The 21,790-nt window shown below is 41.2% G+C and overlaps 1 protein-coding gene and 1 pseudogene across 1 annotated transcript; both read left to right on the top strand.

Moving 5' to 3' along the window:
• Window positions 1-16,557: 16,557 nt before the first annotated feature.
• Window positions 16,558-17,211, top strand: LOC139408023 (trace amine-associated receptor 13c-like; annotated as a pseudogene).
• A 1,583-nt stretch (window positions 17,212-18,794) lies between these two features.
• On the top strand, window positions 18,795-19,826 carry LOC139407769 (trace amine-associated receptor 1-like). Its single transcript, XM_071151629.1, has one exon. The coding sequence runs from the start codon at window positions 18,795-18,797 to the stop codon at window positions 19,824-19,826; it is 1,032 nt and encodes a 343-aa protein (XP_071007730.1).
• Window positions 19,827-21,790: the final 1,964 nt, after the last annotated feature.

Below are 21,790 nucleotides of genomic sequence, written 5' to 3'. Positions count from 1 at the left end.
TAGGTGGATCCAATGGGGTAGCGGAATCCTCCGACGACCAGGCGGGAATGGGGTAAATGATCCGGGTGAGTAACTGAAGACAGAACAAACGGAGGTAAGTTTAAGGCAAGCAATACGTAAAAAACAACAAAACAAATTCTATCCAACTTGAGGCTGATACTATGGCACAACATACTGTTCATGGCTAACGATCCGGCAGGGAATGGATGTCAGGTCAGAGCTTTTGAAGGGGAGAGGTGATGATCAGGACAGGTGTGCAGATTACTGATGGGATACAGGTGCGGGTGAACATCGATCTCCCAACAAGCTAAATCACCCGGCAACCAGACAGGGTGCGTTCCAGGACACCGGAAACACACTCCAGGACAGAAACACAGGCAAACACAGACTCAGGAAGCGGGATTCGTGACAGAATGAGGAGGAGGTTACTGTAGGTATTATAACCCTATCAGTCATTTCTCTTACGTGTAACCACAAGTCTGGTCTTGTGGGGTAGTGCTGGATTCAATTCTTATCTCTGAAATTCTGCTCTGTAGTGCCCTTAAAATGTAAAGGTAATTCCTGGTAATGCTGTGAATAGACCACTGCTTTTAAATGTCAATTGGGCTACAATGCAGAACATAGGCAAATCCTACTGAATCCAGCCCCTTAATTAAATCAAATTATTGTAGCAATTTGGCAAAAACAGTCAAATGTGTAATGAACTAACTGATTGGATGGCCTTGTGGCTGATGGATTGCCTATTTTAATTCAGCTATTAATCCCATGGTGTATGCATTCTTTTACAGTTGGTTCAGGAGGGCATTTAGAATGATCATTTCTGGTCAAATATTTCAACCTGACTCTTCAGAAATACAATTGTTTTCAGAATAAATACAGTGAGCTCCAAAAGTACTGAGACAATGACACATTTTTTGTTGTTTTGGCTCTGTTCTCCAGCACTTTGGGTTTGAAATGATACAATGACTATAAGTTTAACGTGCGACTGACAGATTTAATTTGAAGGTATTTTAATAAATACCAGGTGAATTGTTTAGAAGTTACACCACTTTGTACATAGTCCCCCCATTTTAGTGGACCAAAAGTTTTGGGACGAATTCACTTATATGTGTATTAAAGTAGTAAAAAGTTTGGTTTTTGGTCCCATATTCATTGCACGCAACAATGACTACATCCAGTTTGGGACTCTACATATTCCATTCATAGAAATTAATGGTAAATAATGTATTGTGTAATTTTGGTGTCACTTTTACTTTAAATTATGAGAAAGTAACAGACCCACAAATATCATACCCCCAAGACATGCTAACCTCCTCTTTGTTGTAATGGTGCGAGGTTAGCTTGTCTTGGGGGTATGATATTTGTGTGTCTACAACTTTCTCACTCATCATTATTCACGATTCATTCAGGATTATCCGTAATCATGGTTTTAACCACATTAATGTAGAAGTGTTTAGAGACGGCCCTCCCGAGTGGCGCAGTGGTCTAAGACACTGCATCACAGTGCTTGAGGCGTCACAACAGACCTGGGTTTGATCCTGGCTGTGTTTCAACTGGCTGTGACCGGGACTCCATTAGGAGGACAATTGTCGCCCGGGTTAGGGGAGGGTTTGGCTGGGGGGACTTTACTTGTCTTATCGGGTTCTAGCGACTACTTGAGTCTTCACAAGGTTTTCACACACTGTTGCTGGTATTTTGGCCCATTCCTCCATGCAGATCTCCTCTAGAGTAGTGATGTTGTGCCCAACACCGTGCAGGACGTTTGGCATTTGCAGAGAACACCAAGATTGGCAAATTCGCCACTGGCGCCCTGTGCTCTTCACAGATGAAAGCAGGTTCACACTGAGCACATGTGACAGACGTGACAGTCTGGAGACGCCGTGGAGAACGTTCTGCTGCCTGCAACATCCTCCAGCATGACCGGTTTGGCGATGGGTCAGTCATGGTGTGGGGTGGCATTTCTTTGGGGGGGCCGCACAGCCCTCCATGTCCTCGCCAGAGGTAGCCTGGCTGCCATTAGGTACCGAGATGAGATCCTCAGACCCCTTGTGAGACCATATGCTGGTGCGGTTGTCCCTGGGTTCCTCCTAATGGAAGACAATGCTAGACCTCATGTGGCTGGAGTGTGTCAGCAGTTCCTGTAACGTTCCCGCACGTTCCCCAGACCTGAATCCAATTGAGCACATCTGGGACATCATGTCTCGCTCCATCCACCAACACCACGTTGCACCACAGACTGTCCAGGAGTTGGCAGATGCTTTAGTCCAGGTCTGGGAGGAGATCCCTCAGGAGACCATCCGCCACCTCATCAGGAGCATGCCCAGGCGTTGTAGGGAGGTCATACAGGCACGTGGAGGCCACACACACTACTGAGCCTCATTTTGACTTGTTTTAAGGACATTACATCAAAGTTGGATCAGCCTGTAGTGTGGTTTTCCACTTTAATTTTGAGTGTGACTCCAAATCCAGACCTACATGGGTTGATAAATTTGATTTCCATTGATCATTTTTGTGTGATTTTGTTGTCAGCACATTCAACTATGTCAAGAAATAAGTATTTAATAAGAATATTTCATTCATTCAGATCTAGGATGTGTTATTTCAGTGTTTCCTTTATTTTTTGGAGCAGTGTATGTTTGCACTTAGGAGATTTTACTGAAATAAAGATTATTTGTGTTGATAATGTGCAATGTTTTCTGTGAGACTATTTTTGAAGATCTTACTTTATAAATCACATAATACAGTATATCCCTTAATTTCCCTTCATCTCATAACAACTGATCAACAGTACGCACACAATATACAGTACCAGTCAAAAGTTTGGACACATCTACTCATTCAAGGGTTTTTCTTTATTTTTACTATTTTCTACATTGTAGAATAATAGTGAAGATATCAAACTATGAAATAACACATATTATATGTGTAGTAACCAAAAAAGTGTTAAACAAATATATTTTATATTTGAGATTCTTCAAAGTAGCCACCCTTGGCCTGATGTGCCAATATTTTGATTTGTTTAACACTTTTTTGGTTACTAAATGATTCCTTATGTGTTATTTCATAGTTTTGAAAACTTTACTATTATTCTACAATGTAGAACATAGTACAAATAAAAATAAAACCTGGAATGAGTAGGTGTGTCCAAACATTTGACAGGTACTGTACATATTAATCTGGATCTGTGAAACTGGCCCATAATGTAGGTTGTAATGTGATAACAAATAAGTCATATGTTATATACATTTATTCTTTCCTTGTTTGTTTATTTGGCCCTGTGTTTTCCATCTGTGTCTGAGATGAAAACAGGTTATGGTACATTAAGCTTCTGAAGCCGAGGCTTCTCAGGAAGGATGGCAACGTGAAATGGTACATTTGAATGCATTTGAAATACTCCAGGCATGTACAAGGCCTTTACTGTATCTATTTGTTTTTCCATCTTTAAACTTCTTCAGTAGAGCACCTGTCAGTTTTGCAGAGGAATATTATCAAGATGGACAACTCATTCCAGACTGATACAGTATGATGTTTAATTGTATTTTTATTTTAAAAAAATATTCAAACGCACATGAAAAACAAGTACAGAACTCTGCAGTCTGTTCATAATATTGTAATGAGGTTCACATACCAATATGAAGACCGATATACCCCTTACGGAAAACAGCATGAATTTCACGTGAACACCTGAAGTGTTTCAAAAACAAATGTTTAGTCCCGCTTTAAATGACATTCGGCTTCATAAACCCTTCATTCATAAAGGGTTCACAAATGTGGCATAACTGTGTGACATAAACACCAATGTCAAATGTGACATAACCCACTATGTTGAATATGATATAAACATGTGCTTTATAAAGGGTGACATGTTGGGCTGAAGGATGGCACAAGCTCTAAAGTGAAGTCATGTTAGTAACGTTACACCTAATCTCGCTACCAAACACTTCCGCCCAATTCATTTAAATACCTTTCACACCCTACAGTAACCTGTGTATGATGAGAGAACCTTCATAAAACAGTAGAACGTTAATAACCTATTAATAACCTATTATTAAATAACCTATTAATTGGCATTCATTAATTGACATTAATTGTCCTGTAACACTTCATTTGAAGTGAGACACCTTTGATAATTCATAACACATCCATAAAGACTCTGTAACACATGACGCTGTACTTACTTTAAGTCAGACCCCTTTGGTATTTTATAACACATACATAAATGCCTTATATCATGTGACGCTGTACTTACTATAAAGTCAGACACCTTTGGTCATTCATTACACATAAAGGCTTAATGATGTAAACACAAATGTATTAACACTTAGGGAATTATAACTAATAACTAACATACGTCCTTTTATTTTTACATTTTTAAAACAATACAAATACATTCAGTTTAAAAAAGTTCAGCAATGCAATTACATTGAACATTACACAGGGATGTGAAGAGTGTAGCTTGTTTCTGAGCTGGCGGATGAATGGTTCTTGACTCGTTGGTTCCAACCTTAAAAGTAACAACAAAGAAAATGAGCAGGTCTGTTAGGAAATGCCTTTGTCACACCATCTGGATAAGGGCATTTCTGTAAAGGGTAGATTGGAAACTCCATTTGATTCGTACTATTATATTCCTCGGTCGGTGTATCTTGGGGGATTTTTATTTAGCTGAACCTACTAGTTACATACATTTTGTTAGCTAGGTAATGTAGCAAGCAACTGCTGTAAAGTCACTGAAATGATTTGAAATGACGATTTAGGTACAACAGCTATGTAATTTAACTCAACACTTAACTGCTACAAACTCATTTAAATGACAATAAATACATTCCACAGGACAGTTAGGCTAAAGTAGGCTAATGCAATTAGCATGAGGTTGTAAGTAACAAGAACACTTCCCAGGACATATACATATTCTTAAATTCTTGTTAATCTAACTGCTCTGTCCAACTTACAGTAGCTATTACGGTGAAAGAATACCATTCTATTGTTTGAGGAGAGTGCACAATTTTTTTAATGAAAAGTTATTAATAAGCAAATTAGGCACATTTGGGCAGTCTTGATACAAAAGCTTGAACAGAGATGCAATGGTTCATTGGATCAGTCTGAAAATTTGCACATACACTGTTACAAAATCTAAATTGCACCAGGGATGGAAAAATACATGGTGGCCTTTCTCTTGCATTTCAAAGATGATGGTACTAAAAAATACAAAAGAACGGTTTGTTTTTTCTTGTTATTATCTTTTACCAGATCTATTGTGTTATATTTTCCTACATTCCTTTCACATTTCCACAAACTTCAAAGTGTTTCCTTTCAAATGGTACCAATAATATGCATATCCTTGCTTCAGGGCCTGAGGTACAGTCATTTAGATTTGGGTTTTTCAGTTTAGGCGAGAAAAAGGGGCAGATCCCTTGAAAAAAAAAGGGGCAGATCCCTTTTAAAAATATTTTTAAACCTCTTTAACTTACTCGTTTTATGCTGTCCAGTGGCACCAAAGGTGGGCATTTGATTTGCAAACTCATCACGTGCACTTATTGTGCTACAATAGTAAACAAAAAAACTGTGCAAGGGCATGCCCTATGAAATAAAGAGGCAATAAAGGGCAACTACACTCAAAAATTAGTTTCTTCGATTTTTCCCAGACCTCAAATGTCGTCCCCTGATGTGGTTTAAGCATTGTTGTGAACACAATTTAATATTACTTATAAGCGGTGCTTATGCCACCCTTTATAAAACACATGTTTGTCATGTTTGACATTGTGGGTTATATCACATTTGACATGGGTGGTTATGTCACACAGTTACGCCACATTTATAGACATTACATACGGTTATAGATGATTTGTGACATATTTATGTAGTGTTTATGAAGGCTTTATGAAGCCTTTATACGCTGCACGCCATTTTTTATTTTGATGTATTTTACCCTTATTTTACCATGTAAAACACATTCTCATTTACAGCAACGACCTGGGGAATAGTTACAGGGGAGCGAGGGGATGAATGAGCCAATTGGAAGATGGGGATGATTAGGTGGCCATGATGGTATGAGGGCCAGATTGGGAATTTAGCCAGGGCACCGGGGTTGACACCAGTACTATTACGATATGTGCCACGGTGTCACGTCCTGACCTTAGTTCCTTTTTTATGTCTCTATATTAGTTTGGTCAGAGCGTGAGTTGGGGTGGGCATTCTATGTTTTTGTTCTATGTTTTGTATTTCTGGTTTTGGCCTGGTATGGTTCCCAATCAGAGGCAGCTGTCAATCGTTGTCTCTGATTGAGAACCATACTTAGGCAGCCTATTTTCCCACTATGGGTTGTGGGTAGTTATTTTCTGTTTAGTGTGTGTTGCACCTGTCAGAACTGTTCGTTTTTCGTTTTGGTTCGTGTATTCATCCTTAATTAAAAGTAGTATGGATACGTACCATGCTGACAATTGGTCCTCCTCTCCTTCCACCAATGAAAATGGTTACACACGGGATCTTTAGTGTCCGCAGAGAGTCAGGACACCCATTTAATGTCCCCCTACACAGTGCAAAGTCCCCAATCACTGCCCCGGGACATTGGGATATTTATTTTTAGACCAGAGGAAAGACTACATCCTACTGGCCCTCCAACTCATTTCCAGCAGTATCTGGTTTCCCCATCCAGAGACCAACCCTGCTTAGCTTCAGAGTCAAGCCAGCAGTGCGATGTTTTAATGTGATCTTATTTCATGTGATAACATGTGACAACATGTAAAGCAACATGTGATAACATGAAACTACACGTGATCACATGTGAATACATTTTTTTTAACTAATTTTCACATGATTTCACATGTGAAATGTCACGTGAAATCATATGTTTTTTTGTAAGGGACAGACCCACCTAGATACTGTATACCACCATAAACAATCTGTGAGTAATAGAAGATCCTTTCAGAATGATCTAGCTTCAGAGTTCGTTCTGTTAGGTGACCTAAACTGGGATATGCTCAACACCCCGGCAGTCCTATAATCTAAGCTAGGTGCCCTCAACCTCATACAAATCATCAAGGAACCCACCAGGTACAGCTCTAACTCCAAAAGGTTTTGGGACACTGTAAAGTCCATGGAGAACAAGAGCATCTTCTCCCAGCTGCCCACTGCACTGAGGCTAGGTAACACGGTCATCACTGATAAATCCATGATAATTGAACATTTCAATAAGCATTTCTCAACGGCTGGCCATGCCTTCCTCCTGGCTACTCCAACCCCGGCCAACAGCTCTGCCTCCCCCGCAGCTACTCGCCCAAGCCTCCCAAGCTTCTCCTTCACCCAAATCCAGACAGCAGATGTTCTGAAAGAGCTGCAAAACCTGGACCCATACAAATCAGCTGGGCTAGACAATCTGGACCCTCTCTTTCTAAAACTATCTGCCACCATTGTTGCAACCCCTATTACCAGTCTGTTCAACTTCTCTTTCGTATTGTCTGAGATCCCTAAAGATTGGAAAGCTGCCGCGGTCATCCCCCTCTTCAAAGGGGGTGACACCCTAGACCCAAACTGTTACAGACCTATATCCATCCTGCCCTGCCTATTTAAAGTCTTTCGAAAGCCAAGTTAATAAACAGATCACTGATCATTTAGAATCCCACCGTACCTTCTTCGCTGTGCAATCCGGCTTCCGAGCCGGTCATGGGTGCACCTCTGCCACGCTCAAGGTACTAAACAATGTCATAACTGCCATCGATAAAAGACAGTACTGTGCAGCAGTCTTCATCGACCTGGCCAAGGCTTTCGACTCTGTCAATCACCGTATTCTTATCGGCAGACTCTGGACGGTTCCGACCTAGAATATGTGGACAACTATAAATACCTAGGTGTCTGGCTAGACAAAATAGCTTCCAACACTCTACTCAGCAAACTGGATGCAGTCTATGGCACTCTAATTTGTGGTATCTAATTGTTAGTAGTTACTAGCTTGTCTCACCACTACAACTCCCGTGCGGACTCAGGAGAGACGAAGGTCGAAAGCCATGCGTCCTCCGAAACACAACCCAACCAAGCCACACTGCGCATCCAACCCGGAAGCCAGCCTCACCAATGTGTCGAAAGGAAACACTGTGCACCTGGCGACCTACTTAGCGTGCACTGTGCCCAGCCTGCCACAGGAGTCACTAGTGTGTGATGAGACAAGGTCAAACCCTCCCTAACCCGGACGACGCTAGGCCAATTGTGCGTCGCCCCACGTACCTCCCGGTCGTGGCCGGCTGTGACAGAGCATGGGCGCGAACCCAGAGTCTCTGGTGGCACAGCTAGCACTGGAATGCAGTGCCCTAGACCACTGCGCCACCCGGGAGGCCTCTACTGTTTTTATTTTATTTACTTTTCTGCTCTTTTGCACACTAGTATCTCTACTTGCACATCATCATCTGCTCATTTATCACTCCAGTGATAATCTGCTAAAAATTGTAATGGCCTATTTATTGCCTACCTCCTCATGCATTTTGCACACACTGTATATATAATTTATTTTTTTCTACTGTCTCATTGACTTGTTTATTGTGTTATTGGCTTGTTTATTGTTTACACCATGTGTAACTCTGTTGTTGTCTGTGTCACACTGCTTTGCTTTATCTTGGCCAGGTCGGGGTTGCAAATGAGAACTTGTTCTCAACTAGCCTACCTGGTTAAATAAAGGTTTAATAAAAACATAAAAAAATAAATCGTGTTTTTTTAGTTGAGGTGTCCTCAGTGGTGTTGTAAGGAGACATTTGCATCCTGCTCTGCCCACCCGCTGAATCCCGCTATGCGCTGTGGGTCTAGGATTTCTACACCTGGAATCTTTCACCTTCACCTTTTTAGTTCTTGTTTTATAAACCAGAACTATACCTACTCCTGGATATATTCCATCTGTCTCTGTGAAACTGTCCAGAATGTAGACTATAATGTGATAATTATGCTTTCTCTTTTACAAATGAGGCACATTCTTTTTTATTTATGTATTAATCTATATATTTATGGTCAGTCCTTGCATTTAAAGCTTGTCTATGAATTGAAGAGTGGTTACATTTTTCTAGCCACATTCCTCAGCTGTTAACCAAAACAAATGGCGGGGTCACCTCTGTTGTTTTTCGAATCCCAGATTACCCCTCTACAGTTGCATGATCAGAGAGCCTAATCAAAATGAGTACCAACTGCCAAACATGACATCACCCTTATTGTTTATCAACACCTTCTGAGTGGCGAGACACCTTTGGGAATGGGATCAAAATGAGAACCAACTGCCAAACATGACATCGCCCCTATTGTTTATCAACACCTTCTGAGTGGCGAGACACCTGTGGGAATGGAATCATCATTAAAAGGTGTTAACAGAGCCCTGTGGATCCTCCATTTGTCCACCTTTAACAGAATCATTACTATGGAGACCTCTCAACATGCTCATCTGATGCCATGAAGTGGTTGCCATGGGCACCTCAATGAACAGGTCATTGAGGTCACAGACTCACTACACAAAGTGACCGACCTCTTCTGTACTAGTGTGGTTTTTAATCAGGTCTCTGCAAAATAATGTAAAATCTTCTAATTAGGACATACTGCAGTCATTTTACCAATGTTTATAGTACCTGCTTGGTCATCATTACAGTTAACAGTTACATTCTCAAAATGTTTGTGTCTGAACATTAAAAGACGTTTGCCATGGTTCATTTTATTACTTACAGAAGTCAGTATCTCAAACAATGTCAATGCTTTTGTCAGACAGCTACTGTAGAGAATACATAAGCAGCATGGCAAGATATTATTGTAGTTAGTGTACAAACAGATAGAGTTACAGACCATTACATCACAGGACCTGTAAAGCAGGGGTTTGTAGGAGGTCCTGATTAAGGTGCTGCAGACTCACTGATGTACAACTCACATCGCACTCCAAAACACTCCATAAAGGCACACAGTCTGTAGATGTCTCCTTAATAGAAATAACAATTGAGCAATTGGACAGTATACCCATTGATTGTTGAAGAAGTAAGGGCTTGATTCAATCCGTAGTGCTGAAGAGCTGCAGTACGGTGCGATAGAAATGTAAAGACAATGTTCCCGCGGATTGAATTGCACCCGAAATGGATTGCTATTTCAGATTTAAAGATAAACAGTGAGCGTTCTAACAATACAGGGTTATTACAACTGGGCCCATGACTGATGAATAACTTTTATCAACTGAATCATGTGGACTCATCAGACACAGTGAACAACATACAGTAGGAGTCTCCACTGACTAATCATCTGATTTCATTGGCTGTGGAGCAGCCAGAATATTAAACAGTTCAAAATGGATGTTGTGACCATTTTGACCAGGGGATGTCCTTTAATGGTATCCCATATCTGTTTATGCTAGACAACCTAATGCTAAAGCAGACCACTGGATTCCATGAAAATACAACACCTAGCATTGGGCTGAGTAGCTACTGGAAGTGTAGTGGAATCCAATGAATTGGTTTAGCATTAGCTGGCCTAGGATGCTGCCGAAAAAGGCATTTTAATTCAAAACTAGCAGTATTTCAATCTTGTAAATGTTCCACATCGGACAATGGGATAATTAGGAGTACAGTGACACCTTCCATCCCTAGATTGAGGTATGTTTTCAAACTACACCGGGGTGCTAATCTCATTCACAGACACGTATGCCAAATGAGCAAATAGTATGGTGGATCAACACCTCCAACTTGGCCTTATTTAGCCAATACAGAAATACTGGGAGTAACTCCAGGCGCATAGGCATTGTCTTAATAATAATTAATCTACCAACCAATCATCTCTCCACAACACCTTCTCCCTAACCCTCCTCTGTATGCTAGCACACCACAAGCACAGAGCCATGCCTCGCAGTCGCGTGATTCCCTAAAATTGAATGATGACAAATTCTTCACTCAGTAAGGTCACTTCAATAAAATTCTATGGTCACTCCCACTAAGACCTACTTTGAATTGTTGATGTACCAGGTTTACATAAACTGTGCACAATAGCCTTGGTATGAGGTTACCGGGGTGCAAACATAACGGCATAACAGGGTTAGTTGGGTTACTTTCTAAATCTAATCCGATAGTTACTAGTTACCTGTACAAAATTGTAATCAGTAGCGTAACTTTTGTATTACCCAAACTCAGTAACGTATTCTGATTACTTTCAGTTACTTTCCCCTCAAGAGGCATTAGAAGAAATGCATTTGGTGTGTTATCATAGTGGTGTCTGACTTGTGGTCACTCACTTAGGTGGAACAAACTTAAACTTGTGCTTTTCTAAAAGCTGAATTGAATGTAATTGATAAAAACCTAAATGTGTCATAATTTATTAATTCACAAACATCCTTTCTGAATTTCGATTCTGAATGAAAGTTGAAAATACATTTACAGGCATTGAAAATGTATTTTTTTGGTCATTGATTTCATGACATTTTAAGAAATTTCAACTGCTCAAACATTCTCAACGAAGTAAGCATTATATCACAATTACTTTTAAATCCATTTAAAATAGGACAGAGGAGCTAAACTGAAAGATTTCAACATATGATATGTATTATTGCTCCAATCTGTCAGGTGCACTTATGGCAGCATTTTCAAAAGCTTCAAAAGTATTCCAACCTACAGAATAAACCAACAGACCACTTCAACAACACTGAACAAAAATAGTAAAGCGACATGTACATTTCTGGTCCCATGTTTCATGAACTGAAATAAAAGATCCCATAAATGTTCCATGCACACAAAACACTTATGTTGCTAAAATTTTGCAAACAAACTTGTTTACCCTGTTAGTGAGCATTTCCCCTTCGGTGGATGGACTATCTTGGCAGAAAGGTGTGGCATATTAAGAGGCTGATTAAATAGCATGATCATTACGCGGTGCACCTTGGGCTGGGGACAATAAAAGGCCACTCTAAAATGTGCAGTTTTGTCACACAACAAAGTGCCACAGATGTCTCAAGTTTTGAGCAAATGTGCAATTGGAATGCTGGCTGCAGGAATGTTCACCAGAGCTGTTGCCAGAGAAATTAATGTACATTTTTCTTCCATAAGCCGCCTCCAACGTCATTTTAGAGAATTTGGCAGTACATCCAACCAGCCTCGCAACCGCAGGCCACGTGTAACCACGCCAGCCCAGGACCTCCAAATCCGGCTTCTTCACCTGTGGGATTGTCTGAGAACAGCCACTCGGACAGCTGATGAAACTCTGGGTTTGCACGACCAAAGAACTTCTTCCAAACTGTCAGAAACCGCCTCAGGGAAGCTCAGCTGCATGCTCGTCGTCCTCACCGAGGGTTTTGACCTGACCTGTTCAGTGTCTTAACCGACTTCAGTGGGCAAATACTCACCTTCAATGGCCAATGGCATGCTGGAGAAGTGTGCTCTTCACGGATGAATCCCAGTTTCAACTGTACCGAGCTGATGGCAGTGTATGGTTTGTGTGGGTGAGCGGTTTGCTGATGTCAACGTTGTGAACAGAGTGGGGTGGGGTTATGGTACAACGAAAACAACTGCATTTTATTGATGGAAATTTGAATGCACAGAGATACCGTGACAAGATCCTGAGGCCCATTGTCATTCCATTCACCTCATGTTTCAGCATGATAATTCACAGCCCCATGTCGCAAGGATCTGTACATAATTCCTGGAAACTGAAAATGTCCCAGTTCTTCAATGTCCTGCATACTGACCAGACATGTCACCCAATGAGCATGTTTGGGATACTCTGAATCGACGTGTACAACAACATGTTCCAGTTCCCGCCAATATCCAGCAACTTCACACAGCCATTGAAGAGGAGTGGGACAACATTCCACAGGCCACAATCAACAGCCCAATCAACTCTATGCGAAGGAGATGTGTCACGCTGCATGAGGCGGTCACATCAGATACTGACTTTTTTTCCATATCTTTTTTTTAAGGTACCTGTGACTGATGCATATCTGTAGTCCCATGTGGAATTCATAGATTAGGCCTATTGAATTTATTGAAATGGACTGGTTTCCTTATATGAGCTGTAACTCTTTAAAATTGTAATCTTTGAAATTGTTGCGTTTATATTTTTGTTTAGTGTACAATAACATTCTCAATAACAGTTAAAGTAATATTTATTTCTTGCTATGAATGTGATATGTTGTTGTTTATCTACCTTTGTTGAATGCACTGACAGTAAGTCACTCTGGATAACAGCGTCTGCGGAATGACGAAAATCTAAATGTAAAAACAAACACATGCTAAGCACGCTGGGTATTATTCTAATGAGTACCGCCCCCAAACAAGTACTAAACAACTTTGAACAGCGCAGTACATTTTTGCAAATTTATTACAAATAAAAAACTTAAATATCACATTTACATAAGTATTCAGTCCCCAGAGCTGGGGGATGTGGAGGGCATGGCCTCCTCCCGGCCGGGACAGCTCCACGCGAGGTGCCCCGGCTCACCGCACTCACAGCAGTGTCTCTGATCTAGGTCCAGCAGCCGCCAACGTCGTCGGTTTGGGTCACCCTCCTGCTACACAGCCTTGGCTGGTTCTGTCCGGGCCCCCTTCAGCTCCTCTCCTCTCTTTGTGTTGTTCATCCCCCTCGCCGCATCTCCTCTCTCCACTCGGGCCCCTCTCAGCAGGTCCTGGGTCTTCTGGGGAATTTCCACAGCGGTCAGCAATTCCTCCAGGCTCTGTGGGTTCTGCATGATCACCATCTTCTTCATCTCGTATGGCAGGGCCCGAAGGTACTGATCCAGGACGAGCTTGTCAATCATCGTGAGGGATGGTACTTCAGTCCGTAGCCAGCCCTTGGTCAGGCGCACCAGGTCGCTCATCTGAGCAAGGGGGAAAAGGGTGAGGTCAAAGGCCCAGTCGTGGACCAGTTGTGCACGGTGTGTGAGGCTGAATCCATAACCGCTCAGAATCTCCCATCTGATTCCCCCATAATTCGCGGCCTGGTCAGCGTTCAAATCAAATTAGGCCTTCTGGGCCTTCCCAGAGAAGTTGGGTGCCAACAGGCTGGCCCACTTGGGCCATCCTTTCCTCTGTGCCGTCCTCTGGAAGGTGCACAAATCTTCCTCCCTTAACTGAACCAGGAACAGATTCGGGCCAGACTCCTGAGCCCTCCCAACCTTCAACTGGGCTAACTCCGCTAACAGTCTGCGGTTTTGTTGGTGCTGCTCCTCCAGCGCTTGCTCCTGGAGAGCCTGTTGCTTCTGCTGGCTTAGGATGAACTGAGCCACCAGCTCCTCCATGGTAATATCCGTACGCTCGACCCCACGGCACCCAACCGTGGGGTGTTGGGTTGAACGTGCAGAGATTAAAACAGAGACAGGGAGGTTTTAGTCAGCAAAAACAACTTTACTAGGACATAGAATAAACATAAAGAAAATCACATAGGTTTGGCTCAGTCCTTCTCCACTTCTGCTCTGTGTATGTCTCTCCCCGTTCTCTCTCGCGGTGTGCCACAGTTCTCCTTTTATTTGGCCTCCATGGCGGGTTGGCACTTTCCCCTAATTTCCTCCACTTGGAGCTATCCGTGTCAGGGTGCCCAGCAGAGGGAGCCAATGTAGCATCACGTACCTCCCTCTATTACCATCCCCTGGGGTAGACCTCCTCGGGTAGACCTGCTGGGATATACCCCCCTTAGCCCTGACTGGGAGGGAGGTATGCTCAGGGCTAGGTTTGCATCCCTCCTGGAGAGGGTATCCGCATTGCCGTGCTGGGCCCCCGACCTGTGGATGACAGAGAGAGAGAGAATCGTTGTAAGGCCAGGAACCAGCGGGTAACACAGTCATTCGTGTCCTTACCTCTTGCCATCCATGCAAGAGGGGCATGGTCAGTGATCGGGGCGAACTTCCGAGGAGGTAATACTTGAGGGTGTCCAGTGCCCACTGCACGGCGAGGCACTCCTCAACAATTGAGTACTTCTTCTACATCTGGAGGAGCTTCCTACTGACAAACATGATTGGGTGCTCCTCGCCTTCCTGCTCTTGGGACAAAACGGCCCCTACCCCTGTGTCAGATGCGTCTGTCTGGACCAGGAGGTTTTTTGAGAAGTCGGAGGTGACAAGTACCGGGTGCGAACATAGAGCATCCTTCAGGGCCTGAGATGCCGCCTCTGTGTGCTCCGTCCATCGCACCGTCTGGGGTAGTCATGCTTTCGTTAAGTCTGCGAGGGGAGAAGATATTGCAGCAAAGTTAGGTACAAACCGACTGTAGTATCCTGCTAACTCCAGGAATGACTTCACCTGCCTCTTGGTTCGGGGGACAAGGCCATCGCCTAATGGCAACATTTTTTTCTTCTTAGGGCTTCACATCTCCCCTCATGAATGAGGTCAGTAAGTTCGATGCCTACCCCATGCCCCGGGCGGACAAACTGATCGACCGCTTGGGGATGGCGAGGTTCTCCCATGTTCACAGAGGAACTCTGGAGCTTTGTCAGAGTGACCATTGAAATCTTGGTCCCCTCCCTGACCAAGCCCCTTCTCCCCCGATTGCTCAGTTTGGCCGGGCGGCCAGCTCTAGTAAGAGTCTTGGTTGCTCCAAACTTCTTTCATTTAGGAATGATGGAGGCCACTGTGTTCTTGGGGAACTTCAATGCTGGAGAATTTTTTTGGTACCCTTCCCCAGATCTGTGCCTCGACACAATCCCGTCTCAGAGCACTACGGACAATTCCTTCGACCTCATGGCTTGGTTTCTGCTCTGACATGCACTGTCAACTGTGGGACTTTATATAGACTGGTGTGTGACTTTCCAAATCATGCCCAGTCAATTGAATTGACCACAGATGGGCTCCAATCAAGTTGTAGAAACAAGGGTGATCAATGGAAACAGGATGCTCTTGAGCTCAATTTCGAGTCTCTTAACAAAGGGTCTGAATACTTATATAAACACGTTTTTTCAGTTTTTTCAAAAATTCTGAAAACCTGTCTTCGCTTTGTCATTATGGGGTAGTGTGTGTAGATGGATGAGAATTGTTTTAGAATAAGGCTGTAACTTAACAAATTGTGGAACAAGTCAAGGGGTCTGGATACTTTCTGAAGGCACTGTACACATCAACATACACATCAATATTCACATCAATACACTAAAATCTAAATACAATTATAGAAAATAAACACATTCTTCAGCAAAAATGTCCTCAGTCAGCCTTTCACTATCGGCACCAATTCATTCAACTTTAGAGGACCTATGATCGGTTTAGATCTGAACCAATCATAGACGTCTATGTTTGGGCCAAATAGTATTGCTGATATGTAAAGGTGATTGAGCCGACATCTCCGCTAAAGCGGAAACACTGCCTTTAAGTATGCAAAGGCAGCAGCTACACTTACTGGGATCCAAACTGGAACAAAACATCACAAGAAAACAATAGGCCGGTCCGGACCAAATCTGAACCAAACATAACGGTCTTGGGACATTGAAATCAAGGCCGGTCCTGACTGCACCAAAAAAAAAGACTTTGCTGTTGGTCCGTGCTTAGTGGGATCTCAAGCTGTTATGTTATCCAGAATCTAATGCCTCCTGCACCATGCATCCTTTGCTCACATACATCAGCTCCACATGCTAACTCACATGTTTACAATGTCTCTGGCACCATCTGTTGAAATGTTTCACCTGGTGTTTATAGCCATAGATCGATATGAGGCTGTGTACAATCTACTTCGCTATTCCACCAAGATTACTATACCAATTGCATGGCTCATGGTTTTTGCCAGTTGGGCCATTTTGCATTGTACTCCTATGGCCTACTATCTTAAAAGACAAATGTAAGTGACCTGGATAAATTCCTTGCACCCATATATTGCCTGGGAAGTCGGAATATTTTCTTTAATACATTGTGGGGCTCCATAGACAAATTGATAGCTTTTTCTTTCCATGCTCTATTATGGGGAGTTTGTATACCAGAACACTTTTGGTTGCAAAATAACATGTAAGAAAGACTGAAGACAGATTTTTTTAAATCCTTTGAGGGAAGTAGAGACATGGTGTCTCAACGGTCATAGCGAAAAGCAGCTAAAATATTAGGCATTGTGGTGGGTGTTTTCATCTTATCCTGGCTGCCTATCGTTGTTACTGCCGTAGTTGTTACATACAAACTTTAGCACACTTGCCATTCTATTTGAAGTGTTTATCTGTCTGCGTTACTTTCATTCTACTGCAAATCCAATCATCTATGCAGTGTTTTATTATTGGTTCCAAAAACGTCTTCATCTTATTGTCACATTGAAAACATAAGGGACCTTTTTGGAGGGGCAGACTGATGTGCCAGGTAATTTACTTTCCAGAAAATAGTCTTTGTTGGATTAATGTCAATAAATGTATGTGGCTTAGTGGCTGTATTTTTATTTGTTTTACCTAAGCAATGACATGCTCACCCTGAATAGAGTGTTTTTAAACCCTATTTGCACGGGACTAGTATTACTAGAGAACATTTGGTTATGTAATTATTAACCCAGAATGTCTGTTCTTCCAGAGAACGATTCGGACCGGATTAGTGTTTTCCAAACTACCCCCTGTCATTCTTACCTTTTTTCATACTGATAGTTATGACGGAAGCCTGCAGGTTTCTTTTTACGCGTGTAGATAATGTATTTCAACAAGTCTAGGGCTAGGCGACAACAGGGCAACAATGATAACTTGAGTTTGGTTCCCAAGTTTCAAAACCATCTTTGGTATAGTGTCGCCATAATATTTGAATTGAGGAAGTGTGATCATAATCGTTAGCATATTTTACATCTAAAATGCCCCCCCCCCCAGCCTTCAGATGTGAGCTAAACAGTGCACTTGAGATGCGTTTTAAGACGATGGATGAGAAATTTAACTTGTAATTTTCAAACGTTTAGGTCAGTTGTATGCTGCTTTGCAATCTATTAACAGCAAGGGTCGCATTAAATGGGGGAAATATGTTTTACTGATGCATTTGTCAATATTCAATTCACACGCACAAAACATGAACAGAAACATTCACTGTGCAGGTTGATACATGTAGGCCCTTCATATATCTTATGCGCAGTACTTCGTTCAATTTATTGCACCAGTTCATGTTTTCTTGCTAAAACCACAGACATTTCTCTCAAAACACGGGGATGTCGATTTGCACGGGACTTACATTACCCGACCTCCCCCAGTAAACTGAATAGAAGCATTTAAGAAATATATTTTGCACATTCTACTGCTCTCTATATTTGACTTTCTTTTTGTGTAACAATGTTTGACAATGTTTGACTGAATTTGAGTCTATTATAAAATGGCATGATACTTGTCAAGGTTTTACAATTATCCACAATGGTGTTGAGGGGAGTGATGACAACCATACGACATCATCAGTTTGAGTGCCCTATAGAGTTGAATGTAGAAATGTCTGATTGGTCAAAAGGATATTGTAATCACCATTATGCTAATAGACTATAGGTACAAAAGCATGAGATTCAAGTTCAGATTTTTGTATCACATTGTGACCAGAGATAAGGGATTCACATGTGATGCATCATCTGCATGGCTGAGAGGTAAGCTATGATGAAGCACCACGAAAACAAATCATACTTGCTGAATTGGAAACATTTACATTGAATGTCACACCTTTTGAAATGGAAAAAGCATGTCCCTTTGGGTGTTTGTGAAAATATTTCCAATGAATAAGCAACAGTAATTTAATAGATTTTACTAAGTGACAGTATACTGTTGGGAAGAATACAGCATTTAATTTTGTTTGTATTAAACCATGCATAATGTAATTTCCAAAATGTAATTGTTTAAAATGTATATAACTAACTAATGTGACAATCATGTTATTACATTTTTTCCAGATTCTTTCAACAATGACAATGGAACCAGGAATCAGTCTCAGCAAGGCTGATATTGTTGAGAATATATTTCTATGTTTTGAGTCAGTGAATGGGTCTTGCAAAAGATCAATCTTTCCTCCAACAATACGAGTATTACTTTATCTCTTACTAGGCTCAATGTCTGTTCTCACAGTGTGTGGCAACCTTCTTGTAATCATCCCCATCATTCACTTCAAACAGCTCCACACCCCAACCAACTACCTCATCCTCTCTCTGGCTGTGTCAGACCTCCTCTTGGGGGTTTTAGTGATGCCTCCCAGCATGGTACATTCACTGGAAAGCTGCTGGTATTTTGGCGATTTATTCTGTAAAATCTACACCAGCACTGATGTCATGTTGTGCACTGCATCCATTCTTAACTTGTGTTTTATTTCTATTGACCGGTATTATGCAGTGTGTCGCCCTCTCCTTTATAGAACTAAAATAACTGTTCATGTTGTTCTGATTATGATGCTGGTCATCTGGACGGTTTCTGCCGTAGTAGGGTTTTGCATGATATTTCTGGGGATCAATATTTGGGGCATGGAGGATTTTTACTATAATAATGTTGCCTGTGAGGGAGAATGTATTTTGTTTCAAAACAAAGTGTCGAGTACTGTGTCTTCGGTGATCTCATTCTACATCCCAGGAGTAGGGATGCTTAGCATCTACCTAAAGATTTTCCTTATAGCACAGAGACAGGCACGCTCAATTCAGGGTACAACCAATCAGAACTCAGTAGGCAAATCACAGAGGAAGGCCACCAAAACACTTGCTGTCATTATGGGTGTATTTCTATCATTCTGGACACCCTTTTTTGTTGTCAACTGCATTGATCCTTTTATTAGTTACTCTACCCCACCCGTTTTGTTTGTAACATTTGTATGGATTGGCTATTTGAATTCAACAATTAATCCCATGGTGTATGCATTCTTCTACAGTTGGTTCAGGAGGGCGTTTAGAATGATCATTTCTGGTCAAATATTTCAACCTGACTCTTCAATAATGCAATTGTTTTCAGAATAAATATGGCCAAATCTAATACTGACAAAGAAGTGTGACACATATGTGCCTTGCTCTCAGTCCTTTATTCAACAATATCAGACACAGGTGTGTAGGTGTAAAAAACAAGTACAATCCAGTTGAATTTTGCTCTATACTCCAGCATTTCAGATCAAATATTTCATATGAAGTGACAGTCACATTTTATTTTAGGGTATTTTTTATACATATCTGTTTTACTGTTTAGAAATGAATGCATTTCATGTATCTACAGAGTATGTTTTTAATTTGATCACACTTTCTTGCTGAGAAAAATTGTAGTGTATTTGAGTATTAAAAAGGCTTCTGAAGTTTCTAATTTCCACTTAGATTTTTTGTTATGGCAAATAAAATATCAGCCAATACAAAAGTGTCCATTCATTATAATCCACATTTCTTGTTGCTGCTGAATCTTTTTCCTGCTGTAGCAAAATATCCTACATCTGTGGTCCCCTGAATTTGAAGGTGTAATAAGTATTAGGACAAATTCACTTATAGTGTGTTACATTTTGTCAAAAATGTAGTATTTGGTTCCATATTCCTAGCACACAATGATTGCATCAAGCTTGTGGCTCTACAAACTTGGCTGATGCTTTTGCAGTTTGTTTTGGTCGTGTTTCACATAATGTTGTGTAATAAAAAGCGTGAGCTGGCGCACACCCAGAGAAAATTATTTAGTGTAGAGGTGCTGTCTAACGGTGAATAAACTAGAAAAACAAAGAGAGTCGCACACTCAATATGTATAAATTCCCAGTAATTTAATGGGCCAAAATTGAAATGTATTGCCCGATAGAAACGAATGGTAAATAATGTTGTGTGTCATTTTGGAGTCACTTTTATCGTAAATAAGAATAGAATAGTTTCTGAACAGTGCCGTTTCTAGGAATAAGAGACAAGCAGTCGGTTAGGGGCCCCCCTTAGGGAAGGTAGTCTACCCAGCTATCTAAACATTGAAGTAATCATGGCAAAATTACTGACCGGTCACGCAATCCAGATCTCTAGGGCAGGCGTTATCAACGTGGGGTCCGCGGTCCCGTTTTTCTTTTTTCTTTTTTTTAAGGAATATTAAAAAACAACAGATTGGAATAATAATATTTAGAGGGTATAGTACAATACAATGTAATAATATTAATCTACAATGTACATTCTTAACCCTGGGCAACATGGGCCTTGGAGGTTTACAAGGTTTAGTAGTATCCACAGTACTCCACCAATTATCCATGTTTCAACTCAATTCTTCTTGTATTATTTTTGTACATAAATACACTAATTTAAAGCTACAATATGTAACTTTTTGGGGCGACCCTACCAAATTCACATAGAAATGAGATTTATAGATCTGTCTTTCGCATTGAAAGCAAGTCTACGAAGCAGTACATCTGTTCTGTGCGCGCTACTTCGCTGCTTCCCTTTAAGTTTTGTTTTTGCTTCTTTTCCTTTTGGTTTTGTACATCAGCTTCAAACAGCTGAAAATACAATATTTTTGGTTATGGAAAATATATTTCACTGCTTGTTTTGCCCCATAAACTGAAATTAGGTGAACTATTAGAATTTTAGCAACCAGGAAATGCTTAGGGGCCCAAAAAAGCTAGAAATAGTCCTGTTTCTGAACACTTCTACATTAATGTGGTTGTTATCATGATTACAGATAATAATGAATGAATCGTGAATAATGATGAGAGAGAAAGTCACAGATTCTGAAAGATCATAACCCCAAAACACGCTTACCTCTCACAAAAACCAATAAAAAAAAGGGTAGGTTAGCATGTTTTGGGGGGGTAATGATCACTCATCATTATACACAATTCATTTATGATTATCCATAATCATGGTAGCATACACAATGTAGAAGTGTTCAGAAACATCGCTTCTTATTTACAATAAAAGTGACTCCCAAAATGACACAATACAATATTCATCATTCAGTTCATATTGGGGCAAAACACAAT

The sequence above is a fragment of the Oncorhynchus clarkii genome, chromosome 4, assembly GCF_045791955.1.
Source record: "Oncorhynchus clarkii lewisi isolate Uvic-CL-2024 chromosome 4, UVic_Ocla_1.0, whole genome shotgun sequence".
Lineage (NCBI taxonomy): Eukaryota > Metazoa > Chordata > Actinopteri > Salmoniformes > Salmonidae > Oncorhynchus > Oncorhynchus clarkii.
The sequence above is the reverse complement of the archived record's forward strand: the minus strand, read 5'-3'. Positions and strand labels throughout refer to the sequence as shown.

Bases quoted from the DNA above. Each gene is read 5' to 3' on its own strand.
- LOC139407769 (XM_071151629.1), top strand. From the start codon at position 18,795: ATGACAATGGAACCAGGAATCAGTCTCAGCAAGGCTGATATTGTTGAG.